At 51.6% G+C, this 20,769-nt stretch overlaps 6 protein-coding genes across 6 annotated transcripts; 3 read left to right on the top strand and 3 right to left on the bottom strand.

The window, feature by feature from the left end:
- Window positions 1–360: 360 nt before the first annotated feature.
- On the bottom strand, window positions 361–2,812 carry BKA67DRAFT_568601 (major facilitator superfamily domain-containing protein). Its single transcript, XM_046103040.1, has 6 exons — window positions 2,503–2,812; window positions 2,358–2,420; window positions 1,295–2,288; window positions 1,081–1,236; window positions 717–985; window positions 361–653 (listed from the first exon to the last, which is right to left on the bottom strand). Exons 1-6 carry the CDS (start codon window positions 2,647–2,649, stop codon window positions 630–632), a joined length of 1,653 nt encoding a protein of 550 aa, XP_045957378.1. The 5' UTR covers window positions 2,650–2,812; the 3' UTR covers window positions 361–629.
- Window positions 2,813–2,943: 131 nt separating this feature from the next.
- BKA67DRAFT_647076 (uncharacterized protein) lies at window positions 2,944–4,223 on the top strand. Its single transcript, XM_046105937.1, has 4 exons — window positions 2,944–3,286; window positions 3,345–3,407; window positions 3,539–3,794; window positions 3,844–4,223. The coding sequence occupies exons 1-4, from the start codon at window positions 3,176–3,178 to the stop codon at window positions 3,999–4,001; spliced, it is 588 nt and encodes a 195-aa protein (XP_045957377.1). The 5' UTR covers window positions 2,944–3,175; the 3' UTR covers window positions 4,002–4,223.
- Window positions 4,224–4,534: 311 nt separating this feature from the next.
- Window positions 4,535–7,264, bottom strand: BKA67DRAFT_309559 (fungal-specific transcription factor domain-containing protein). The gene is made up of 5 exons (XM_046096135.1): window positions 6,845–7,264; window positions 6,500–6,734; window positions 6,229–6,429; window positions 5,626–6,154; window positions 4,535–5,568 (listed from the first exon to the last, which is right to left on the bottom strand). The coding sequence occupies exons 1-5, from the start codon at window positions 7,167–7,169 to the stop codon at window positions 4,813–4,815; spliced, it is 2,046 nt and encodes a 681-aa protein (XP_045957376.1). The 5' UTR covers window positions 7,170–7,264; the 3' UTR covers window positions 4,535–4,812.
- Window positions 7,265–7,963: 699 nt separating this feature from the next.
- On the bottom strand, window positions 7,964–10,003 carry BKA67DRAFT_518736 (uncharacterized protein; the record flags this gene model as incomplete). The annotated part of the gene is made up of 3 exons (XM_046098035.1): window positions 7,964–8,323; window positions 8,395–9,055; window positions 9,120–10,003. 3 exons carry the CDS (start codon window positions 10,001–10,003, stop codon window positions 7,964–7,966), a joined length of 1,905 nt encoding a protein of 634 aa, XP_045957375.1.
- Window positions 10,004–10,730: 727 nt separating this feature from the next.
- BKA67DRAFT_659738 (uncharacterized protein) lies at window positions 10,731–11,918 on the top strand (the record flags this gene model as incomplete). Its single annotated transcript, XM_046107504.1, has 2 exons — window positions 10,731–11,110; window positions 11,180–11,918. The coding sequence occupies 2 exons, from the start codon at window positions 10,731–10,733 to the stop codon at window positions 11,916–11,918; spliced, it is 1,119 nt and encodes a 372-aa protein (XP_045957374.1).
- A 1,391-nt stretch (window positions 11,919–13,309) lies between these two features.
- Window positions 13,310–20,599, top strand: BKA67DRAFT_593143 (putative polyketide synthase; the record flags this gene model as incomplete). Its single annotated transcript, XM_046104911.1, has 4 exons — window positions 13,310–13,505; window positions 13,569–19,573; window positions 19,685–20,000; window positions 20,067–20,599. The coding sequence occupies 4 exons, from the start codon at window positions 13,310–13,312 to the stop codon at window positions 20,597–20,599; spliced, it is 7,050 nt and encodes a 2,349-aa protein (XP_045957373.1).
- Between the last annotated feature and the right edge of the window lie 170 nt (window positions 20,600–20,769).

Below are 20,769 nucleotides of genomic sequence, written 5' to 3'. Positions count from 1 at the left end.
TGACCGAGAAGGATTCCGGGGCCCTCGGGGACCAGCCCTCAGCCCTGGGGCCGCTCACAATTAGATAAACACCCGACGTGACGCCAATTGAAGATATGGCGTACTGAAAGCATGATGTTTCTTCTTACTAGAACTCGCAAATCTATGGGTTTCTGCGAGAGCACACCCCACAGATTATCGGTGGCATTACCTGGACATCACAACTGTCTCCCTCTAGTCATTGCGTAACATGTTCTCCGGCCATAACTGTTTTTGAAATCTCGCCCCTCGTGTCGAACCGCTAACATCTGGGTATTTCTACACCAGATTGAAGCTTTAGACTCGACACAATCCATTTGACAGAATCAGAACCACTAGATATCTGAACTTCAGTAAATATTGACTCGAATCTGGCATGAACCTCTTCTTGCTTCTTGGATCTATAGACCTTGTGTACATATCCCGTATAATCCCCCAAAACCTCTATTTTATCATAGTCCAACTACCTTATCTCCTATCAGAGCCGGCGCCGAGTACTTGCCTCCTCCTTACCCCTTCTCTACATGAGAAAATACAACCCGTTCTACGTATTCCGGATTTCGTTATCTCACTACTATGACACTGGGCGTCGTCGTCGCCTACCTGGCGAGTTATTTTGAATAAAGTTTCTTGTGCTAAAAAATCGGTCAGGGATCGCGTCATGAAATTACAAAACGGCAGTGAGAGTGAGTACGCACTGTCAAGAAAAGCGAAGTAGCTAGTCCGATGCCCGAGGCCGCCGCAGTGAGCGCAAAGACATTCGTGATAGCGATCCTGACTTGCTCTACCAGCGTGATCTGCACCTTCTCGCTCAGGCTGAGGAAGTAGACATTGCTAGTACCCGTGAGTATCTGTAGAGTTTCGCCCTGTCCAGCGTCAGGGAGGATTGCGGCGAGCCTCTGAAAGCCGATGTTCTGAAACAGGGTGCCCCCGATGGCGAGGATCGAGATCTGGCCCATGGATTGCCCTGTTATACATTACAGTCGAGCATCAGTTTCTTGTGCAACATAGCGACAGAATTGTGGTTATACAAAAACACAAAAGTTTAGATACATAGCTTACCAATGCTCATGAAGCCCACAGCGTTGTTGACCTCATTGGGCAGAACCATTGCCTGCACCACAGCAAAGCCAGCAGTGATGGAGGAGCCTACGCCCATACCAATCAAAGCGGTGTATCCATAAAGGGAAGACGTGGGAGTGCTTGCTTTTGATGTATCTGGCAGAAAATAATAGGTTAGGTGATGCACTTCGGTGTTATTGCCATGATTACTCACACATCAAGACTGAACCGGTCAGGGCCATGGCATTGCCAAATATGTACCAGGGCTTGTGGTAACCAAAGTATGGCATAGCGACCCCGTTGGCGATGGAGAAGAAGACGACCATTCCAATCAACGGGAGAAGGCGTACCCCAGCCTGCAACGCACCATCACCACGCGTGAACTGGAACAAGAGTGGGATATAATATATAGTCGTCATCATGATGCCGCCTGCCAGGAATATCTGGAGCTGCAAGATGTTGAGCTCGACCGAGCGCATAAAGTGCGACGGGTACAGCCTGTTCTCGGCTGAGATGAGCGGGTGCAGGATAGTGACGGCGACGAAGGCGATGAAGAGAACGCCCGTTACGGTCCAGAGGGCAATCATGCTGCCACTATCGAAGGCGTAGACGGAGCCGCCGAACGTAAGCGCCATAGTGTAGGCGACGGAACCGCCGCAAAAGACGATGATGGCGGCCCAGTCGGTGTTGCGCAGCTTCAGTGAGATGGGCATGTCGCCCACGAGCACGAGGCTCCGCATGCACAGTAGGAAGATGGGTGCGAGCGCCGCGGCGATAACGGGGTTAATGTAAAAGGCCCATCGCCAGGTCAGGTGGCTTTGGGCCAGGGCACCGCCGATAAGGGGGCCCAGCACAGAGCCTATGCCCCAAACGACGGCGACGCCTGACATGTAGAGGGGCCGCTCCCGCTCGCCCGTTATGAGCGAGATGTAGATCAAGCCGCCGCAGTAGATTCCCGCGCCGCCGACGCCGCTGATGGCGCGACCGACGATCATGGCCGTCATGTCGGGGGCGGCACCGCATAGAATACTGCCGATCTCGAAGATGGCGACCGAGGCGATGAAGAGCCATTTGACGTCGAACAGTCCGTTGGCTTTTCCCAGAGGTAGAATGGCGATGGTTCCGAGGGAGAAGGCCACGCCTATCCATGGCAGTTTGTCGATCTCATTATCGAAGGCGGCGAGCACCTGAGGTTGTACAACTGCAACCTAAAGCGAGTAAATACTAGTTCAAAGCCAGTAACAAGAGCTCAAATAGGACAAAGGTATTTTACTCACGATGGTGGCGTCAAGTGCAAACAGTAGTACCGATATGATGACGGCGAAGTAGGCGAGGAACCACTACACAGACCAGGCCAAAACAAATAAGTCCTGACTTTCTGCGTTTCTTTCAACCCTTTCCGGCCAAGAACTGATTACTTACATTGATGCCCTTTTTGGATGTCTTTTGCTCCAAAATACTTGATGGCAGGTCTGGGTTGGAAGAAGCTGCCGAAGATGCCAAGCTGTCGGGGTCTGATAGCTGCTTGGCCTTCTCTGCAGAAAAGGAAGATTTGAAATCAGAAGTCATCTTGGCGACCGGTGACTAAGTAAATTTCTACCAAGCGAAATATAATCGGGGGAATACATGGCAGAAAGTTTTAAAGCACATGCAGAAGAATAAAATAGGAAACTATAAAGAAAGCGCCTGATGTATGTATCGCTGGCTTTTGAAATCAAGCATTTTCACTCGGTGATGCGGAGAGCGAGCCACCGCGATTTTCTTCTCCGTCTCGTTCGCGGCCTTCTGCGGGGCCGCACCCCTGGTTCCGTTAATTGTGGGGTTAGCTGTATGATGGAATTACATTTTCTAATACACATTTTTCATTGATATAAATGACTATAAAAGTGCATCAGAGAGATCCAAAGGTTTCTTCATATCTGCATCAACAATAAACACCACTTCACATTATCATTGTCATCATCCGCCTAAATCTCTGTTCCCCAGTCACCTCTACAACTCAAAACTTCAATCTCTCAATTGGACTCTTCATCTGCCAGAACCTATCCTCCTTTACTGGATAATCTTTTGATCACTTCTTAGCCTCATCGTTACAATGGGCTCCATCTCCGCCGAGGAACCCGTAAATGGGCAGGTAAACGGAAAGACAACGGCAGTGGCTGGCCTCAAGAGTTTCCCTACCACCAGACCGGCCATTAGAATCAAGGTATTGAAAAAAGCCAAACCTACCCAGAGACTTTGTCTAACCAGCTCCATACTTGCAGTGCGGTCTCAGCGGCCAATTTCCGTGTGGATCCATCTACACCGGATCGACCTTGGTCGGCGTGGTACGTCGTCTCATCCCCCTCCGCCCCTGAACATTTGTCCTCCGTCCCTCAACACCCCCATACACTTCATTTCCTTCCTTTCCTCCATCCCTGTCATGAAGCATGGGTTTACCAAACAAAACAAAACACAGCCCCTCAGCTGGGGAACCCTCGAGTCGGTGGGCGACTTCGAGCCCAAGCTCAACCTCAAACTAACCAACGGCCACGATTGGTTCCGCATCGATGCCGACAAGCAGCACGGCCGCCTGAGCGTCTCGGCCATCGCTACGGACGAAGAGGGACGATCTATCCGCCTCATCGCCGACGGCGTCACAGAGCTCAACGAGTACACCATGCCACTGATTCTGGGCGACCCCAACGCCAAGACAAACCCTTTCGGCTACGGAGGTAAGTTTTGTCTATTTTTCTCCTCGACCAAAGATTTGACAAGAAATAGTCGAGCAGATGAGATTCGAGGCCGGTCACGACGTCTACAAGCCCCTTGAGAACATGATGTTCGCCTGCAGCCAGCGCTTCGCCAAGGACGACGAGACCGGTGCCCCCATGGCCGAGATCCGCGTCTCGCAAATAGTTCCGGGCTCCGGTTTTGAGTGAGGGGAAATTGAAGAGAAGAAGAAGATGAGCAAACGCTTTTCTCCTGCTTTCGAGAAGGGAGAGAGAGTGATGGATAGGCAGTACCAGATTATTGTTTTCTGTTTCTCTTCATTACTCGGTCAATCGGGTGGTAGGCTTTACAGGGCAATAGATGGACTTTGGTAGCTCAAAGAGTAATATATGATTGGAGTATATTAATAGGAGCTACTCGTTCAATGTGACATCAAGATGTGTCTTAGGTGCGCAGTGCAATAATCTCGCTCTCGCTGGTGAATACACCGGCTTTCCGTTTAATGCCTTAAAAGCTCGTGCAAGCCAGAATTTCTTAAGGTTTGCTCATTTATAAGGATTACTGGCTCCTTGACTTGTACTGTGCTGATTATCACTTAATCCTTATTTAAAATATTCCAAGACACAAGGGAACTTAGATTTAGGCTTCATCCTGTTCATGTAGGAGCGAAGAAATGGATAAGATAAGAGGCTTACAGAGTCAAGTCACACAAATTCATCTTAACTCCCTTGCATAAAAAAATGTACACAATTATACTCTTTAGTATAAACAAATTATTTGTATATATGTCTCTCTCCCTTGCTCTATATAACATATGGGCTTATTTGTTGGTAACATGGTGGGAAGCAGAAGAAAGAGGGGAAACAAATAGAAGAAGGGAGGAGAAGGAGGCCATTGTCTGCACTGACTATCCTAATTATATCTCCCACCTGCTAGCACTCGATTGCCAGATTGCCAGGACTTTGAACCTGACAATGGCAGCTTTACGGTGTCAGAACGATAAGGAGGAAAATGAACAGTCTAACCCTCAGTCTGATGCCGCCAGCCGTTCATCTGCTCCGCCTCAGCCACCTTCTCATCGGCTCTTTCCAGGAAGCCCGGGGCGATGTGTTCTGGGTCGATGAGGTCGCGCATGGAGCTAGAGAGGACGCGGATGGCGTTGACGTAAAGCGCGGCATCCCTGGGCCGCCCGCCGGCACCGCTGTGGTCGTTGTAGAGCAAGCGGAAGCACGTCTGTATGGTCGTGGTGATGGGCCAGATTAGGAACTGGTCAAGTTGGCGGAACATTTCTAGCTTGTTTCCCTTTAGCCGCAGGCCCATCTGTAAGGCCTCAACCGTGTCAGCCGCACAGGCCGCACATTTGGCCGTGGCCGCGGCCGTCAGCTCAGTTGGTAGCTGGTTCTGGCGGATCCTGGCCAGGGCGGCCTCCTGCAGGTTGATCTCAACCGTGTTTAGGTTGATGCGCAGCGTGAGGGACAGCGGGTCCTCGACTGCGTGCTTGGCGAGGTGTTGCACCATGATGCTGGTCCGGCACTTATGGATGGCCTTCTCGATGTCGTAGTGCGTCTCCCAGAATGCGTGCGTTAGCCCTTGCTGTGCCGACGACTGCACGTGTCCGAAGCAGCGCTGGTACAGGTAGATCATGACGTTTGTCGCCGCAAATGACGACAGCGGCGTCGTGGTCGCTGAAGTGAAGAGCTGCTCCAGCGGTGGCATCGTGTCGCTGGGGGTGCTGAAGTCCGGATACTCTCGGCAGCTGGGCAAGGGAACGGATATCTAGAGTCAGATTTGAATCAGCCCCGAACTCTTGATCCAGTCAAGTATATGCCTTACCTGTGTGTCAAAGGCAGAACTCGAGTTCGTCCTGACGCTGGCGAAAGAGTCGAATATGTACAGAACCCAAAATGTACGGCGCTTTTCCTCCGAGGACGGGGGTGTCTCGGGACCTGGCATCCTGCCTCGGAAACCCCACTGATCTGCCACCGGGGTGATGCCGGCTTTATCGATGCCCATAATCTTTGCCAGCCGGATTGCCCTGCCGAGTGTCATCCAGGCCCTAGCAAAGTTAGGCCTTTTAAATTCGTACAGAGTTAGCAGGACGCAAGCCTGAAGAGTGTTAATATTGGTCAGAGAACCGCCGCCCTCCTGCCTCTCGCACAATTCCAGGAGACTGCGCGCGTGCTCGTAGTAATAGTCAGCGTAGGGACGCAGTTCAGGCACCGAGAGCGTGCCCAGCACAGCGATGGCGTGGGACAAAACCTGCACTTCGATTGAGGGCGATGGCTCCGACATCTCGGCCTGAAACCGGGTCCGATTAATTATGGGCATGATGGGGTGGAAAACGTCAAAGAACCGATCATAACTTCACAGCTGTCTGTCAGTAAGACGGCCCCAATCAAACCATATATACGCATTCAGAGACGAGAGAGAACATACAAGCCTTGTACTAGACTAGGCGACAGGTTCAGCCCACCGCTACTGCTGGCGGACGACGGTGTCGTGTCAAATACCATAGGGTCGAAATCGAACCCCTGATTTGCGTCCGGGACAGACTGCGCCAGTACGAGGTCGTTTCCCATGGTGGGCGCAAATGTCTCGAAGTGGAAATCAGCACCACCGTCTTCCATGTTATTGAACCTTGTGTCATGAAAAACCATGTTAGCTACGCGGAGACGAATGATTACCAGGCATGGGAGTTTGGCCCTACCATTCTTCAGCTGACTCTGTGACCATGATTGTTTCAGAAAAAGGGTCATTGTTTTCAACTGGTTTTGGCGTCATTGACACGTTACTTGACACCTTTTCTGATAATGACGATGACCCCAGTGATGCTGCCGTCGCCATATCCTCATCTTTACCGAGGCTGGGTAAAAGAGAGCCGCCTGGCTGCCCCCCATCCTGCTTCGACGGGGGACTGAAGGCCAGCTGAGCCTCTGCTTGTTCTAGGATGGCACCATAGCATGTCAGCGAGAAATGGGGAAAGAGAAAGAGAAAGAGCACCGGTGATATAGTGTCATTATTCAAAGCCTTACGAAGGTCAGGAAGTACCCACCAAGTCGGCTATTCAACGTCAGGAGAAAATAAGACAGGTCCATCTTCTCAGGCGACGTCTTTTTGCGTGTAGAATAGGCGCACGCGATGTCCACCTTGGCGCATCTGCTACATGTTGGATACTCCTTGTTGCATTTTACTTTGCGGTGACGGCATTGGTCACAGGCAAGGCGTTTTGAGGCCGAATTCTTCGGCTCCGGGGCGGGAGGAGACCGAGTGTGGGTGGTAATAGGGGCGGTGGTGTTGTTTGGGTCCTCGTCTTGGTCCTCATAACTCTGAGTTGAGTCGGACGGCGGAGACCTCTGAAGCAGCCTGTAACTTTCCATTTGCGGTCGATTACAAATAGCAATATCGAGAAAGATCAGCAGACCGAAGATCGCGATCGACCGGTGGCAAACTAGCGGGGCGGCCCGGGGTATAGGTGTATGGAAGAATAGCTGACTTCTCTAGACAGTGGCTCACACGGCTAACGTGAGTCTGCTGGTCATGCGGCCCAAATTCATACGGTCAGCAACGATTATGAAATAGTGCCATGCAGCTGACATGCTGGTATGAGGCGTGGAAAATCACAGTGGGGTAAGCACCACGCTAATACAAATAAAATAATCGCAACGCAACCGAATGCATGGCAACTGAACTGATCGCGACGCCATTCAAAGCAGTCAAGACAGTACAAGACACCCAAAGCCCTGGCAGCGACTCGTGGGACAAGCTTTACACACGATTCAGAATGCAACCTACTTAGATATATTGTAAGCGAATGCATGCTTCAATCTTAGGTAGTGGGCGGCTGTTTGGATGCTGACGCTGAATAAGGTAGTACTGTCTGTTGGACATTGGTAACCAATCGCGTTGTACAACTACACAGGCGCAGGAATCAATCCATGCGCGCGCAAAGAGCACGGATACGTATCCGAGCCAATACCATCCAGGTTTTTGTGCTGCAGGTCCCATGTCATCATCAAAGGTCCTTGCTATATTGGAGCTGTCAGCAGCCTAGACCGCACAAATCTAGCAGTCCCCGCATATCCTTAGCCTAGGTGTGTGTGGATATGGAACTTTAATTAAATCTATACGCTTGGTCGCCCTCATGATTAATCCTTCTCTCTTCTAAGCACACTCAAGCGTTTCCCGTGGTGGCAAACCCAAGCGACTTAATAGACCACAGATGGCCCTTTTCTAAAGAAATACCGGTTGTGATGCTGTTCCCAGCAACGGCTGCCTTGGCATGTTCGTCAACAACTTCGTCTGAAGCCTGGACTGCCTTTGTACGCGAATCTGGCGTCCCCACCGGGATAGCTCCAGGCGACGGGCCGTCAGCTGCAGGCATCGTGAGCCTGTGCTTTTTCGCCATGGCCCTGCGAAACTCATTGGCTATTCCCCTGTACTCGCTTGGATACGCTGGCGTGAACAGACTGGTCAAGGAGAACTTTTTGCGGTCAGGGTTCACTCCAAGATCCCTGAGCAACGTGTCGATGTACTGCAGGAATGTCGTTAGTGCTTGTTCTAAGACCAAAATCATCCTTGCGGACCACCCCAGTCATCACTTACAGGAAGGAAGTCGTAAATAGCATATGCATGTTTCTTACCCTGTGCCACGTAACGTTTACGAGACCAGGCATTCCATTCCGCCACTTCCTGTTCCATCTTCTGCTGTGAGGGCAGGTCATGCAAGCCCATCAAGAACGCAACGCCCCATAAGGCCTGGACCTCGGATACCATGGGCGTATAGATTGTGTGGATGAATCCTGGGAAGAACACAGACCTGTCGCCCTTCGCAGCTAACGAGGGGACGATCAGCCTCCGATAATGACGACTGGGCCCATGCAGTAGCTTGCGGCCTCCAGCCGTCTCTTCTCTCTCGAATCTTTTGGATCGACCGAACGGAGAAACTCTGAGGGCTGGCAATAATTCATCCACCGTCTCCTCGGCCCTGGCATCGAGTTCTGCCCATTTGCCCTGCTCCGCTGGGTTGGGTAGAAATCCACATTCTTGCTGCAGCTGCTCGCTGAAGACCTGGAATGACTTGTCGAATCCTGTACAGAGAATCATGAAATCAGTCTGGTACCGTGTCTTGTCCTTGAGAGTAACAGTGTTGTTATCGCCAAGCGAGTCGATATCCGTTCTATGAACTGTGCAATTGCCAGCGTGGAAAGTCTTCCAGAAGAGGGGAACACTAGCAGCGCCTAGCCCAGCATTGGCCCAGTAGATCCTGATGATGAACCATTAGCCAAGAAGGCTTAACTTTGGAGCTTCAGGGTTTAAGATGAACGTACCCATTGCCTTCCGGCCCTGGTCTTAGCTTCTTGGCATTTTCCGACTTGGAGTATCCGGCATGCCTGTCAGCGATCCAGTTCACGATAATCCAGAACAGCCAAGCAATGAACTGTCCTAGGTATGTTCTCTGTATGAATTGGTGGCCGGCACCATCGGTGCTCATAATGCTAGATCCCATTAGGGCGACAAATCGGGTCGTCACAACATCCATCGTGTTAGCTATCCCGAGCAGCGTGGGTGGCATTATAGCCAGCGGACCAGACCCATCTTCCCGGATGATCCAGTCGACTTTCTTGCCTGCTTTTAACAGGAGAAATACTGTGTCGTAGGAAGATTTTGCTCCTCCCACGACAGTAGCCGACTTGATATTTTCAAGCGCCTTGAGATGTTTTCCTGTCTCTGCGGAGTGGATAATAGGCGAGTTGAAATTCACCTTTGGCCAAGTGGGAACGACAGGGTGCGACGTGGCTCCCGAAGCGTAAATGAGCTTGGTACATTCGACCGGGGCCTTTCCTGCAAGTTCAAGGCGCCATCCACCCCATGTGGTTCGAGAGACGTTGGTGACGGTAGTCTTCAGACGGATTCTTCGCATGAGATCAAAGTCCAAAGCAAAGTCGTTTAGGTATCGATGGATGGTGTCTCCCGAGATGTAGCCATCCTCGGTGATACCCTCATTCCGCATGGGATAGAAAGAGTATTCGAATAGGCCGTATTTAATCTGCGCATATAGTGATGGGTATATCTTCTCGGCGCTCCAGACTCCCCCGACGGTGACGTTCTCATCGATGATGACCAGGCTGGCAGACGGCCTGAAGTCTAGATATGTCTTGGCAGATATTAATCCATTCCAACCTATTTTGTCTGGTTTAGCATGTGCCGTCATAGGGCAGGACGGGTTGACAGATGTAAGAAAGATGCCCTCTTACCGGCGCCCACGACAACGACATCTACTCGTTCCATATGAGTCTCTAATGTTGATCCCATCGTGTTTGGTCGTGTTGTTTTGGCTTTGGAAAACGAACGTAGATGTTGCAGAATTCAAGTCGTAAGTTCAAAGCATATTGTTGAGATATTGTGTGCTCCTTTTGAGAACACAACCAAGACACTACTGAAACCACGAGCTGATCTCTGATCTACCATATGCGCGCGATGCATGACGGCGTGCGGCGCCGAAGAGTACCGGCGAAGGGCTTATCACGTCGGCCACGCTTTGTGCGACGTTAATAGTGCAGTGGTGTATGTACATGATAGTAGAGTTGGAACACATTTCGGCGACTCCACGGAGTATGGAATTGCATAATCCGTCTGACTGAAATATACAGGATTGTTTGCATTTCGCACATATGCTGAGGTAAGTGGTGAGATCTGCGTGGTGGCCGGGAGCCCAAATAAGGAATTCGCCGAGTGGTTGCGTCCCTCTGGCTCGGCAAAGGCGGTCCCGCATCGCCCGTATGGTAGCAGCACAATATGCTGACAGCTTTATATATGCGACGTTATTTTGAACCGCGGTTTTGATAAAAGTAACCTTTTCGAAACATCCGTCCGCAAAAATGGTCCTTTGTCGATTCTCGTGATTTTCGATTTCAGAACTTCTGTCTGCAACACCAGAAATGACTGTCACAAACCAAAACACAGCGGCTTTGGCGCTGCCTGATCCTTATTACATCTTCCGTGCCTTGACCGCTTTCGGCTTCTATACACAATGGATTGTTATGATCATGAATGGCTCCTTCGTCGCCATGGTTGTGACAAATTGGCATGGCGTCTTTCCAACTGGCACGCCGGTCAAAACGGCATGGACCGGCATTTGGCCTATTGACTTCGTCCTTGGCCTTCTGGTTGTTTTCTTTGGTGCCGTCAATAATGTGGCTGATTTGACCGATCTGGGCCCCTTTCTTATGCTGGTCGATCTCGTATTCACGCTCGTTGTCTTCAATATCATGACACTCGTGGAAGACCGTCGAAATAGAAAAACAGGACCCCTCCGCTTGTAAGTGACGGCTCCATCCATCAGGGAACCTTTAAAATTTTGGTTTGACTAACATTTTCCCCCAAAAAGCCCTGCAGGCTGGCAATTCCTTTGGAATTGGTGTGGTGCAGCTTCGGTTCTGCCTATCTACTCGCACTTGTATCTCAGCAAGCGGTCCGCCGAGACCCCGAGTATACCAGCACACCAGAGACAAGCGTTAGTTTTTACTGCTATTTGGAGTATAATCATATCTTTCCCTGTGCTTGTGCCATCCGTTCTCGGCGCCACTCCTTTTCAAGTTCAAGACGGGGTAGTCATGTGGTTTTTTGCGCCTCTCACACTGGGCATCTTTCAGGATCTGTTCGGTCTCCTCGTCTCTAAGACGTCGTATGGCGGGCTCAAGGACCCCATTAGCGTCGCATATAGCATCGTCGGTGCGTTCAGCGCCGTGGTGCACATCGGTGTAGCCGTGTCGCCTTATTTCTGCGGTCCAGAAGTGACATGGAGCAGGATTTACTGGCCCAACCACAGCGCACCTCAGCCCGGTAGTCCGTCATTCATGACAGAGGGCGCCATGCTTTTTATGCAATATGACCATGTCGTCATTTACCTCTGCGTTTTTGCCTTGGGAGCTTACATGCTCGGTTTCGACAAGATCACATCTGCAAGCTCGCTGTCCGGGAAAATGCAGGCCGGATATCCCATTCTTGTCCTTACAGCGATGACTGTCATTACTGGTCCAGGCGCTGGACTTGCTTGGCTACTTTGTCAGAAGGAGAAAGAGTTAAGGGCTTGTGAGGAGGTGGGAGATATGGTGGAGAAAGCATAGTGTGCACGTGAGCTGATTCATGCCAATCTGGAGTTTTGGATGAGTTCCTGAAGTTGTGAAGTGAAGCAAGGAATGCTCTATTTGTCAATGGGGAAGCCATTAGCACGGTACCAAGTGTTGAAGTATCGGGAAGTTGGTGGTTATCGAGGAAAGGGAGCCAGTCTTAATTCGTGTAGCAAAACCGACATGAAATGAAAGAAGCGCCACCAGGACCTTTCCCCCCTCCGTTCTTCTCGTGTCCACTCTCATGTCTCCAGGTTCCCATCGTCATCAAGGCTGGCGCCGGGTCAATGGGATTTGTTCCGACACTCTCACTGCCCGTGCTGTGAAAGGGGTTGCAATGGAATCTAGATTGACATGGTGTTGGTGTGCCTATGCGGGATTGCTTGGCATCGAACATGGCGAGTACGTAGCAGGTGGTTTGTGCCCCGGTGGTTATTTTCTTCTTCTTTTTCAAAGGTTTACGCAGTACTAAAGCGCTCTCTCAATTGGGTAATACACATATACAGTCGCTTGTCCTTAAAAAGTGGGCGAGACCCTGCAGATCACAAGCCCAACCTTGATTGAACCCTGCGTCTAATGATAGACGCTAGCCAAAGAATCTTCATTAGAGTAAAGCATCGACTGAAACCGCCTTGGAATCGTCAATGTAGCACGCCTTGAAGATAGAGTGTCTTGTGGCGTTGGGATAAGCAAACCTGAATTCGACTGAATCGGCTTTGTTGTATTCAGTTGGCGCAATTCGCCATTTCGCTCTTGCGAGAAGGATTGCAGAATGAATCTTCACCTCCGAGGGCGCCAGCACTAAGCTGCCTCTTCGTCTTTTAGCCCTCGTTTCGGGTAAGCTTCGCGGGCGGCTTCGACGAGTCCCATGGGTCGAGTTTTTGCCCGCCCATCCATTGCAGAAAGAGAACGCTCTGCAGCCTCTGCAAGCACGATGTACACGCCCTGCACTGTCTTCTGCGTACCACGGTACTGGTCGCACTGCCAGGTGGTCGCTCGGTGTCCGTCAGCCCCGCAGCGGACGCACACCTTCAACCCTAGGCCAGATGGGGTAAGTAAGACAAGACCCTGAAATGCTCTCCTTGTGTTGTTTTGCGTCTTCAACAAACCGATTCGATACCAACCCGTCCCATCGTCTCGGCGTCGTCCTCGTCTATGTATGCACGGAGATTTTGGTCATGGTTGGGTCTGTACCTCGGGGTTCTGTCGACGAGGTCTTCGCACCCTCGTATCCATCATGGCGGCATCGGGCTCAGCGGAAGGCACAGCAGTTCTCTATAAGGACAGTCGGCTCGCGTCTCTGTTGATGCTTTTCTCTCTTCGATACCACCATCACAACCACCAGTCAGCGACTCCATTCAATCAAGATTTATTCTTCACCATCCATCATGCCTGCCAACGTCAGAAGCTCTAGTTCCTCTTCGCAGTCCTCCTACGAAGAGATCTCAACCCCTGACACTGTCACATCTGGCCCTGCCTCTTCGGCCGGATCCGAAGACCATGAGTATCCTGCCATATCTTTCCCGGGGTATGCAGAGAAGCCCCTGGATGAACAACTGGAGCCTATCGCTGTGGTTGGAATGGGTGAGCCGCCGTTAAATTTCCGAGAGGAGAACATGAAAATAGATGCTAACAATGACAATGCAGGTTGTCGGCTACCTGGCGATGTCAAGTCGGCCTCTGAATTCTGGGATCTCATGATGAGTAAGGGCACTGGCAATACACCAAAGGTCCCTGCGTCCCGCTTCAATATTGACGCGCACATCCACAAGAACAACGATCGTCCTGGCAGCTTCGGCGTCTTGGGCGGGTACTTCTTACACGATGATCTTGCCGACTTTGACCCTGGTCTCTTTGGGATAACACCTGTTGAAGCCATGTGGATGGATCCTCAACAGCGGAAATTACTCGAGGTTGTTTACGAAGCACTCGAATCAGGTGGCATCCCCCTGGAAAAGATTGCCGGTACTCGTACTGCAGTCTTTGCTGCAAGCTTTACGGCAGACTGGCAACAGATGGCCTTCAAAGAGCACTCCTTTCGACATAGTTTGGCCGCTACGGGCGTTGATCCGGGTATTATCAGCAACCGTATCAGCCATGTCTTCAACCTCAACGGGCCCAGTATCATGTGCAATACGGCATGTTCCTCCTCTGTCTACGCGTTGCATAACGCTTGCAATGCCTTGCGGAATGGCGAGGCCGAAGGCGCTATCGTTGGTGGTGTCAATCTCATCATCACTGTTGATCAGCATATGAACACTGCCAAGCTTGGTGTCTTGTCGCCGACATCAACTTGCCATACTTTCGACGCCAGTGCTGACGGGTACGGTCGTGCTGACGCTGTCGGCGCTGTTTATTTGAAGCGTCTTTCAGATGCTGTACGCGATGGTGACCCGATTCGGGGTGTGATCCGTACCAGTGCGACGAACTCGAACGGCAAAGTACCCGCCGCCGGAATCACTCATCCTAATCGCGACGGTCAAGCCAATGTCATTGCTGCCGCTTATAAGCGCGGTGGTGATCTCGACCCTCGCCTGACAGGCTATTTTGAGTGCCACGGGACTGGTACCCCTGTCGGTGACCCATTGGAAGTGAATGCTGTGTCGATGGCTATGAATCCGAACCGCCAGACAGAAGATGACCCATTATGGATAGGTGCAGTCAAGACGAACATCGGGCACTCCGAGGCTGCGAGTGGCCTATCCGCACTGATCAAGGCGATAATGATCGTCGAACGCGGCATAATTCCAGCGACACGTGGTGTCGTGAATCCCAGCCCCGCGATCAAGTGGGAAGAATGGAAGGTCAAGGTACCTACCGAGGCAGTGCCCTTCCCCCGACTCCCAGTTCGTCGAGTCTCCATCAACAGTTTTGGCTACGGTGGAACAAATGCCCATATTGTTGTTGAAGGAACGGAGTCCATGACTAGGTATGCACCAGCATATGCATTTTTTGACAAATGGTTTTCGCAGCGCAGGTTCACCGGTCGTCGAAGAGCATTGGAACGCAAACGCCCCTTCCTGTTGCCATTCTCAGCCCATGACAAGGCGACTCTCCGCCGTAACATTGAAGCACATGGAAAGATTGCTCCCAAATACAATCTGCTTGACCTCTCCTACACTCTTGGGACCCGCCGCAGTAATCTGCAGAGCAAGGGATTCGCTGTTGCAAGCTACAGCAATCTCAGTAGCACCTTCGACAACGTCAGCGAAACCTTCAGGTTCGCTGACAAGAAGAAGACTCACTCTATCGGCTTTGTCTTCACTGGTCAAGGAGCTCAATGGGCTCGCATGGGTGCGGATTTGATGGCGTTCTCTCCTGAGTTCCTTCGCTCTATTCGGGCCCTCGATCTTGTTCTTGAAGAGCTTCACGATGGCCCGGAGTGGTCCATCGAGGATGTGCTTTTTGAGCATGCTGACACATCACCCATCAATGAAGCCGAGTTTTCACAACCCCTCTGCACTGCCGTCCAGATCGCCACGGTTCAGCTGTTGAACTCCTGGGGGGTTCGCCCTACTGTCACGGTCGGCCATTCTTCGGGCGAAATGGCAGCGGCGTACGCTGCTGGGTTGCTGTCTGCTGAAGATGCTATTGTTGCTGCCTATTACCGAGGCATTGTCGCCAAGGATGTGAATACTGATGGCGCCATGATGGCGGTCGGCCTTGGTGGTGCGGCGGTCGAGCCTTACCTTGCAGAAGTCCAGGGTAGGGTAGTTATTGCATGTTATAACTCTCCCGCGCTCGTCACTCTTTCTGGAGACTCTGATGCTCTCGATGAGGTCAAGATGAAACTCATTGCCGACGGAGTGTTTGCGCGTTCAGTCAAGACAAACGGGAAGGCCTACCACTCGCACCACATGGCTCCTGTATCGGTCAAGTACGAGGAGCTCGTTCGTGCTGCAAAGTCCCAACGCCAGGCCACTATACCACTAGCTACTTCGGCCAGAATGGTGTCTTCCGTCACTAACACCATTTTGCCCACGGGTATCACCCTTGACGAAACTTACTGGAGTGCCAATCTCCGCAGTCCGGTACTGTTCGACCAGGCCGTCCAACAAATTCTAAAGGCTGAAGAATTTGCGGATGTCGATCTCTTGATCGAAGTTGGTCCACACTCTGCAATGGCAGGACCGATCAAGCAGATTAAAGCCGAGCTAAAGGCCGAGAAAATCGAGTACCTGCCAACGCTACTCAGGGGCAACGATTGCGCGACACGACTGCTTGAAGTTGCTGGTGAGCTTTTTCTACGCAACTACCCACTTTACATGGAGAGGGTTGCGAGTTCCTATGCCAGTGAAATTAATGGCGCCGGAAAGATTGTCAAGGGGTCCACTATCGTCGATCTGCCCCCCTACCAGTGGAACTATACGCGACCATTCTGGGCTGAAACCCGCAGTAGTCAAGAACAGCGTCAACCTAAATTCCCTCGACATGATCTGCTCGGTCAGCGTGTTATTGGAGGCTCATTGGCAGAGCCAACCTGGCGCAACATCCTCCGCATACGCGACCTCCCTTGGCTCAAGCACCACCACCTCGGCGGCGAGTCAGTCTTTCCTGCTGCTGGCTATTTTGCCATGGCTATAGAGGCGATCCGACAGATTAACGAGCTCAGCGACTCACCTACTCTCATTCAGAGCTATGTGCTACGTGACGTATCCATCAAAACGGCGTTGGTAACACCAGATGATGATGATGGGATCGAGGTCTTGTTCAACTTGCGACCTTCGGTTCATGGAAGAGGCTGGTGGGATTGGAGTGTTTCGTCAATCGATGGTGAATGCGTCAAAAAAGACCATATGTCGGGCAGCATCAGCCTCAACGCAAGGCCCCGAGGCAAAGCTCCTCTTGAGATCCCGCAATTTCCGCAGAGAGCTTCTGGTAAAGCATGGAACCAGGCCTTGCGCGAAGTTGGATTCGATTACGGTACCACTTTCCAAGACATGGATGATATCCGGTTTGATGGAAAGCGCTACCAGGCCGCCTCCTTAACCAACATCAAGCAGGTAGTGGACGAGAACCTCGGCGAGTCCCGTTATGTTCTTCACCCAGCATCCATCGATTCAACTCTTCAGCTCTGTATTGCCGCTATCTATGCGGGTCGTACTAATGCCATGGAATGTGGTGTAGTGCCTGTGCAGGTTGATGAGGTCGCTATCTGGCCGCCTACAGAGCAGCAGCTACAGACCCGCAAGGCCAGCGCCTATGCTGTTGTGCACCGCCGCGGTCTGCGCACATCGCAAAGTAACGTGCAGATGGTAGCTGATGATGGCGAAATGATCATGGAGATTTCGAACATGCGCGCCACGGCCTACGAGGCAGCTGTTCCGCAAAAGGCCGAAAGCGCTCTTGAGGATGGGCCTTACGGCGAAATGAGCTGGGAGTTGGATGTGGATATACCAGAGAATAGAGATGGTCTCAGCGCTTCCGAACTGGTGAACCTGGCCTTGTTCAAGAATGCCGGCTCCAAGGTTGTGGAGCTGGGCATCGTAAATGCTGCAGCTGTTCTCAGCAAGAATCCCCGCGCATCATACACGATGGTGATTACCTCCGATGCCGACGAAGAAAAAGCTAAAGCGATTGGTGCCACCTTCCACAATGCGAAAGTTGTCAAACTCGATGCCGTTTCTGAGACTTTGAAGAAAGACTCGTATGACGTTCTCGTGGCTACTGGCGACGACCAAGCTCCGTCAGTGATCCTAGACCTGCTGAAATCCAACGCTTTCTCTGTCGGCGCCGGGGTTGTTATTGCCAAAGAGTCTGGACCGGTACCATCATCCGAGGCAAACTCGGTTCAACTGATCTACCGTAATAGCCAGACTAAAATTCTATCCAACGTCAGGACTGCGCTGGAGGCTTTGGCTTGGAAGGTCACCATTTCGAGCCTGACCGCTTCAGTCCACACTGAAATTGCGAAGCATGTAATCGTGCTAGCCGATTTTGAAGGCCCTCTGCTATTCTCCCTTCAAGAGGAAGAGTTCTCCGCAATTCAGAACATCATCGCCAAGACCTCGTCCCTCCTCTGGGTCAGCACTGGCGCTGTACTGGATGGAAAGAAGCCAGAGTACGCCATGGTTTCTGGCGTCGCCCGAGCCATCACATCCGAGCAAGCCTCAATAGATTTCCGCACCCTCGACGTCGACACTGAGAATGTCAATACTGCCCTCATTGTCAAGTCCATTGCTAGGGTCGCCACTCTACAGATACATAAGGCCGAGAAGCTTCCCGAGCGCGAATTCTGTGTTTCCAACAGCAAAACTTATATCAGCCGACTCACGCGCAACGATGGCCTCAATAAAATCTACACATCTGCAGACAAACCAGAATCCCACATTTTCATGCCCAGCGATCGGCTCGCCGGAAAAGTAGTGAAGGGGCACGTCATTTTCCAGCAGGCGCAAGCTTCTGACGCCAGTATCCTTCCAGGATACGTTGAGGTGCAGGTACAAAGCTCTGGTTTGACAAAGGAAGGCGTGCTTGCAATTACTGGTTCTGATTATGCGACCACCTTTAGCCATGAGATTGGTGGTGTCGTGAAGGCTGTCGGAGCTGGGGTTTCTGGCTTCAAGGTCGGCGATCGTGTTGTTGGATTTAGCGTTAGCCGATTCGACAGCTATCAGCATGTCCCAGCCACTCTGTTGCAAAAACTCGAGTATTCAGATGACATGAACAAGGCTATCAGTACCTTGATGGCTTATGCTGCGGCCCTGCACGGTCTCGAAACACTCGCATCGGTCAAAGAAGGAGACAACGTCCTTGTCCTGAACAAGACGGGCTCTTCTGGTACAGCAGCCATCAAGGTTGCGCAGCTTAAGGGTGCAGTGCCCTTTGTGGTCGTCCAGACTGAGGACGAAGCTCGCTTCCTCCAAAGCCAGTTTGAACTCGAAGCCAGACAAATCATCAAGCCGTCTGATGGAGTGGTCTCGGAGCATCTCGAGAAGCTTACCGACGGCCACGGTGCCGACGTTGTCTTCAGTGCCAGCAGTGTAGATGCTGAAGCTGCCCATGAAGCCTGGCGTTGCATTGCCCGGTTCGGGCGTTTCCTCGACGGCGGCCGCAAGGACAATCTCACTCGCAGCGTGCTGGACGGCATTCCAGTGCAGCGGGGTGCTAGCTATCTTCCCTTTGACATTCTCGACCTCTATGAGGCTCGGCCAGAGATACTGTCCAGAATGCTTCCCACCATTGTTGACTATGCTAGGCAGGGATCTAGCTTCTGCCCCGGCGAGATGCATCTGGCCCAGCTTGGAAGCATTGACAGAGCCGTGTCGGCCTTCTCAGATGCCTTTGGCGCACCCAAGTATGTATTCCAATATCGTACATCGGATATTCCACTCCAAGTGCTACCTGCGCGAAAGCAGCTCCGGTTCGACGTCGATGCTACCTACCTACTCGTCGGATGTCTTGGTGGCCTCGGTCGCAGTCTGGCAGGGTGGATGATGAAATTGGGTGCTCGCCGTTTCACTTTCCTGTCTCGTTCGGGGGCCGATTCCAAGTCTGCTGCCAAACTTGTCGAGGATCTCCAGGCTGCCGGTGCTGAGATTCAGATCGTGAGAGGCGATGCCACTTCTCGAAGCGATGTTGAGCGCGCTGTTGCCGGTGTTCCTTCGCAATACCCAATCAAGGGTGTGATTCATGCCGCCATGGTGCTCAGGGTAAGTTTTTTTTTTACTTCGCCGCTCCTTATTCCTTCGAGATTGCAATATAGCCCCCGATGTTTGTTATAAGAACTTGCCCGACTGATTCTAACGATAAAATCTCTTCAGGACGGCCTCTTCCACTCAATGACCTTTGAGAGCTGGAAGCAATCGACCCATCCCAAAGTCGTCGGTGCACAAAATCTCCACTCCGTGTTGGCGAATGCGCCCCTCGACTTCTTCCTCATGACAAGTTCTGTTTCGGGAATTCTGGGTACCCCAGGCCAGAGCAATTACGCAGCTGCCAATTCCTACCTTGATTCCTTGGCCAAGCACCGTCTCTCTCGTTCCAGCGTTGCTACCTCTCTTGTACTGCCCATGGTTCTTGGCGTCGGTGTTGTCGCCGAGAATGCTGAACTCGAAGATGCCTTGAAGCGCAAAGGAAGTAAGTAATGATCATGAATTCGCTCTCCTCTCATTTGCATTGATCACTGACATGGGATAACTCTAGTGTACGGAGTGGACGAGGAGCACCTGCTTCAGTCCTTTGAGGCTGGTATCCTTGGCAGCACCCTCGCCTCGGTCCCTGATCATATCGTTGTAGGCTTAGACCCTGCCCAGCTGCAAAAGGCTGTGAATGATGCGGCTGCAACCGACAGCTTCTGGATCGAAGATGCCCGTTTCGGTCACGTCGTCAACGACATTAACTCGTCTGCAGATGAGTCGAGCGCAGGCGGGGCGGGTGGCCAATGCATCTTAGACGCCATCAAGAAAGCGGCTTCCCCAGCAGAAGCCATCTCAGCGGTCAATGAACACTTTATCGAGAAGCTGGCTCGCATGCTGATGCTCAGCGTCGAAGATGTCGATCCCGAGTCTGGTTCCATCGCATCGTATGGCATCGACTCGATGATTGGTGCCGAGCTTCGAAATTGGATCTTCAAGGAGTACCGCATGGACGTACCCTTCCAGCAGCTATTGGGCCCGACTCTGACGATATCCAAGTTTGCAGCCCAGGTGTGTGCCGTTCATGCGCCCACGGAGTGAGTGTAATCAATGTGAGACGGCGTTTTATCGTAGAGAATCTTGGTTGGACATTTTGAGGTGTAATGTTGTTTACTTTTTTCTCCCCTTGTCCTTTCAATCAAATTGTTTTCTTTTGGTAGTTGGAGTTTTCGTGTCTTTTGAAATCTTTTTCGTCTTTCCTCCCCATTTCT

This window comes from Truncatella angustata (assembly GCF_020726525.1).
Source record: "Truncatella angustata strain MPI-SDFR-AT-0073 chromosome Unknown BKA67scaffold_5, whole genome shotgun sequence".
NCBI lineage: Eukaryota > Fungi > Ascomycota > Sordariomycetes > Amphisphaeriales > Sporocadaceae > Truncatella > Truncatella angustata.
Note: the sequence above shows the minus strand (reverse complement) of the source record. Positions and strands in the feature narration are given on the sequence as shown.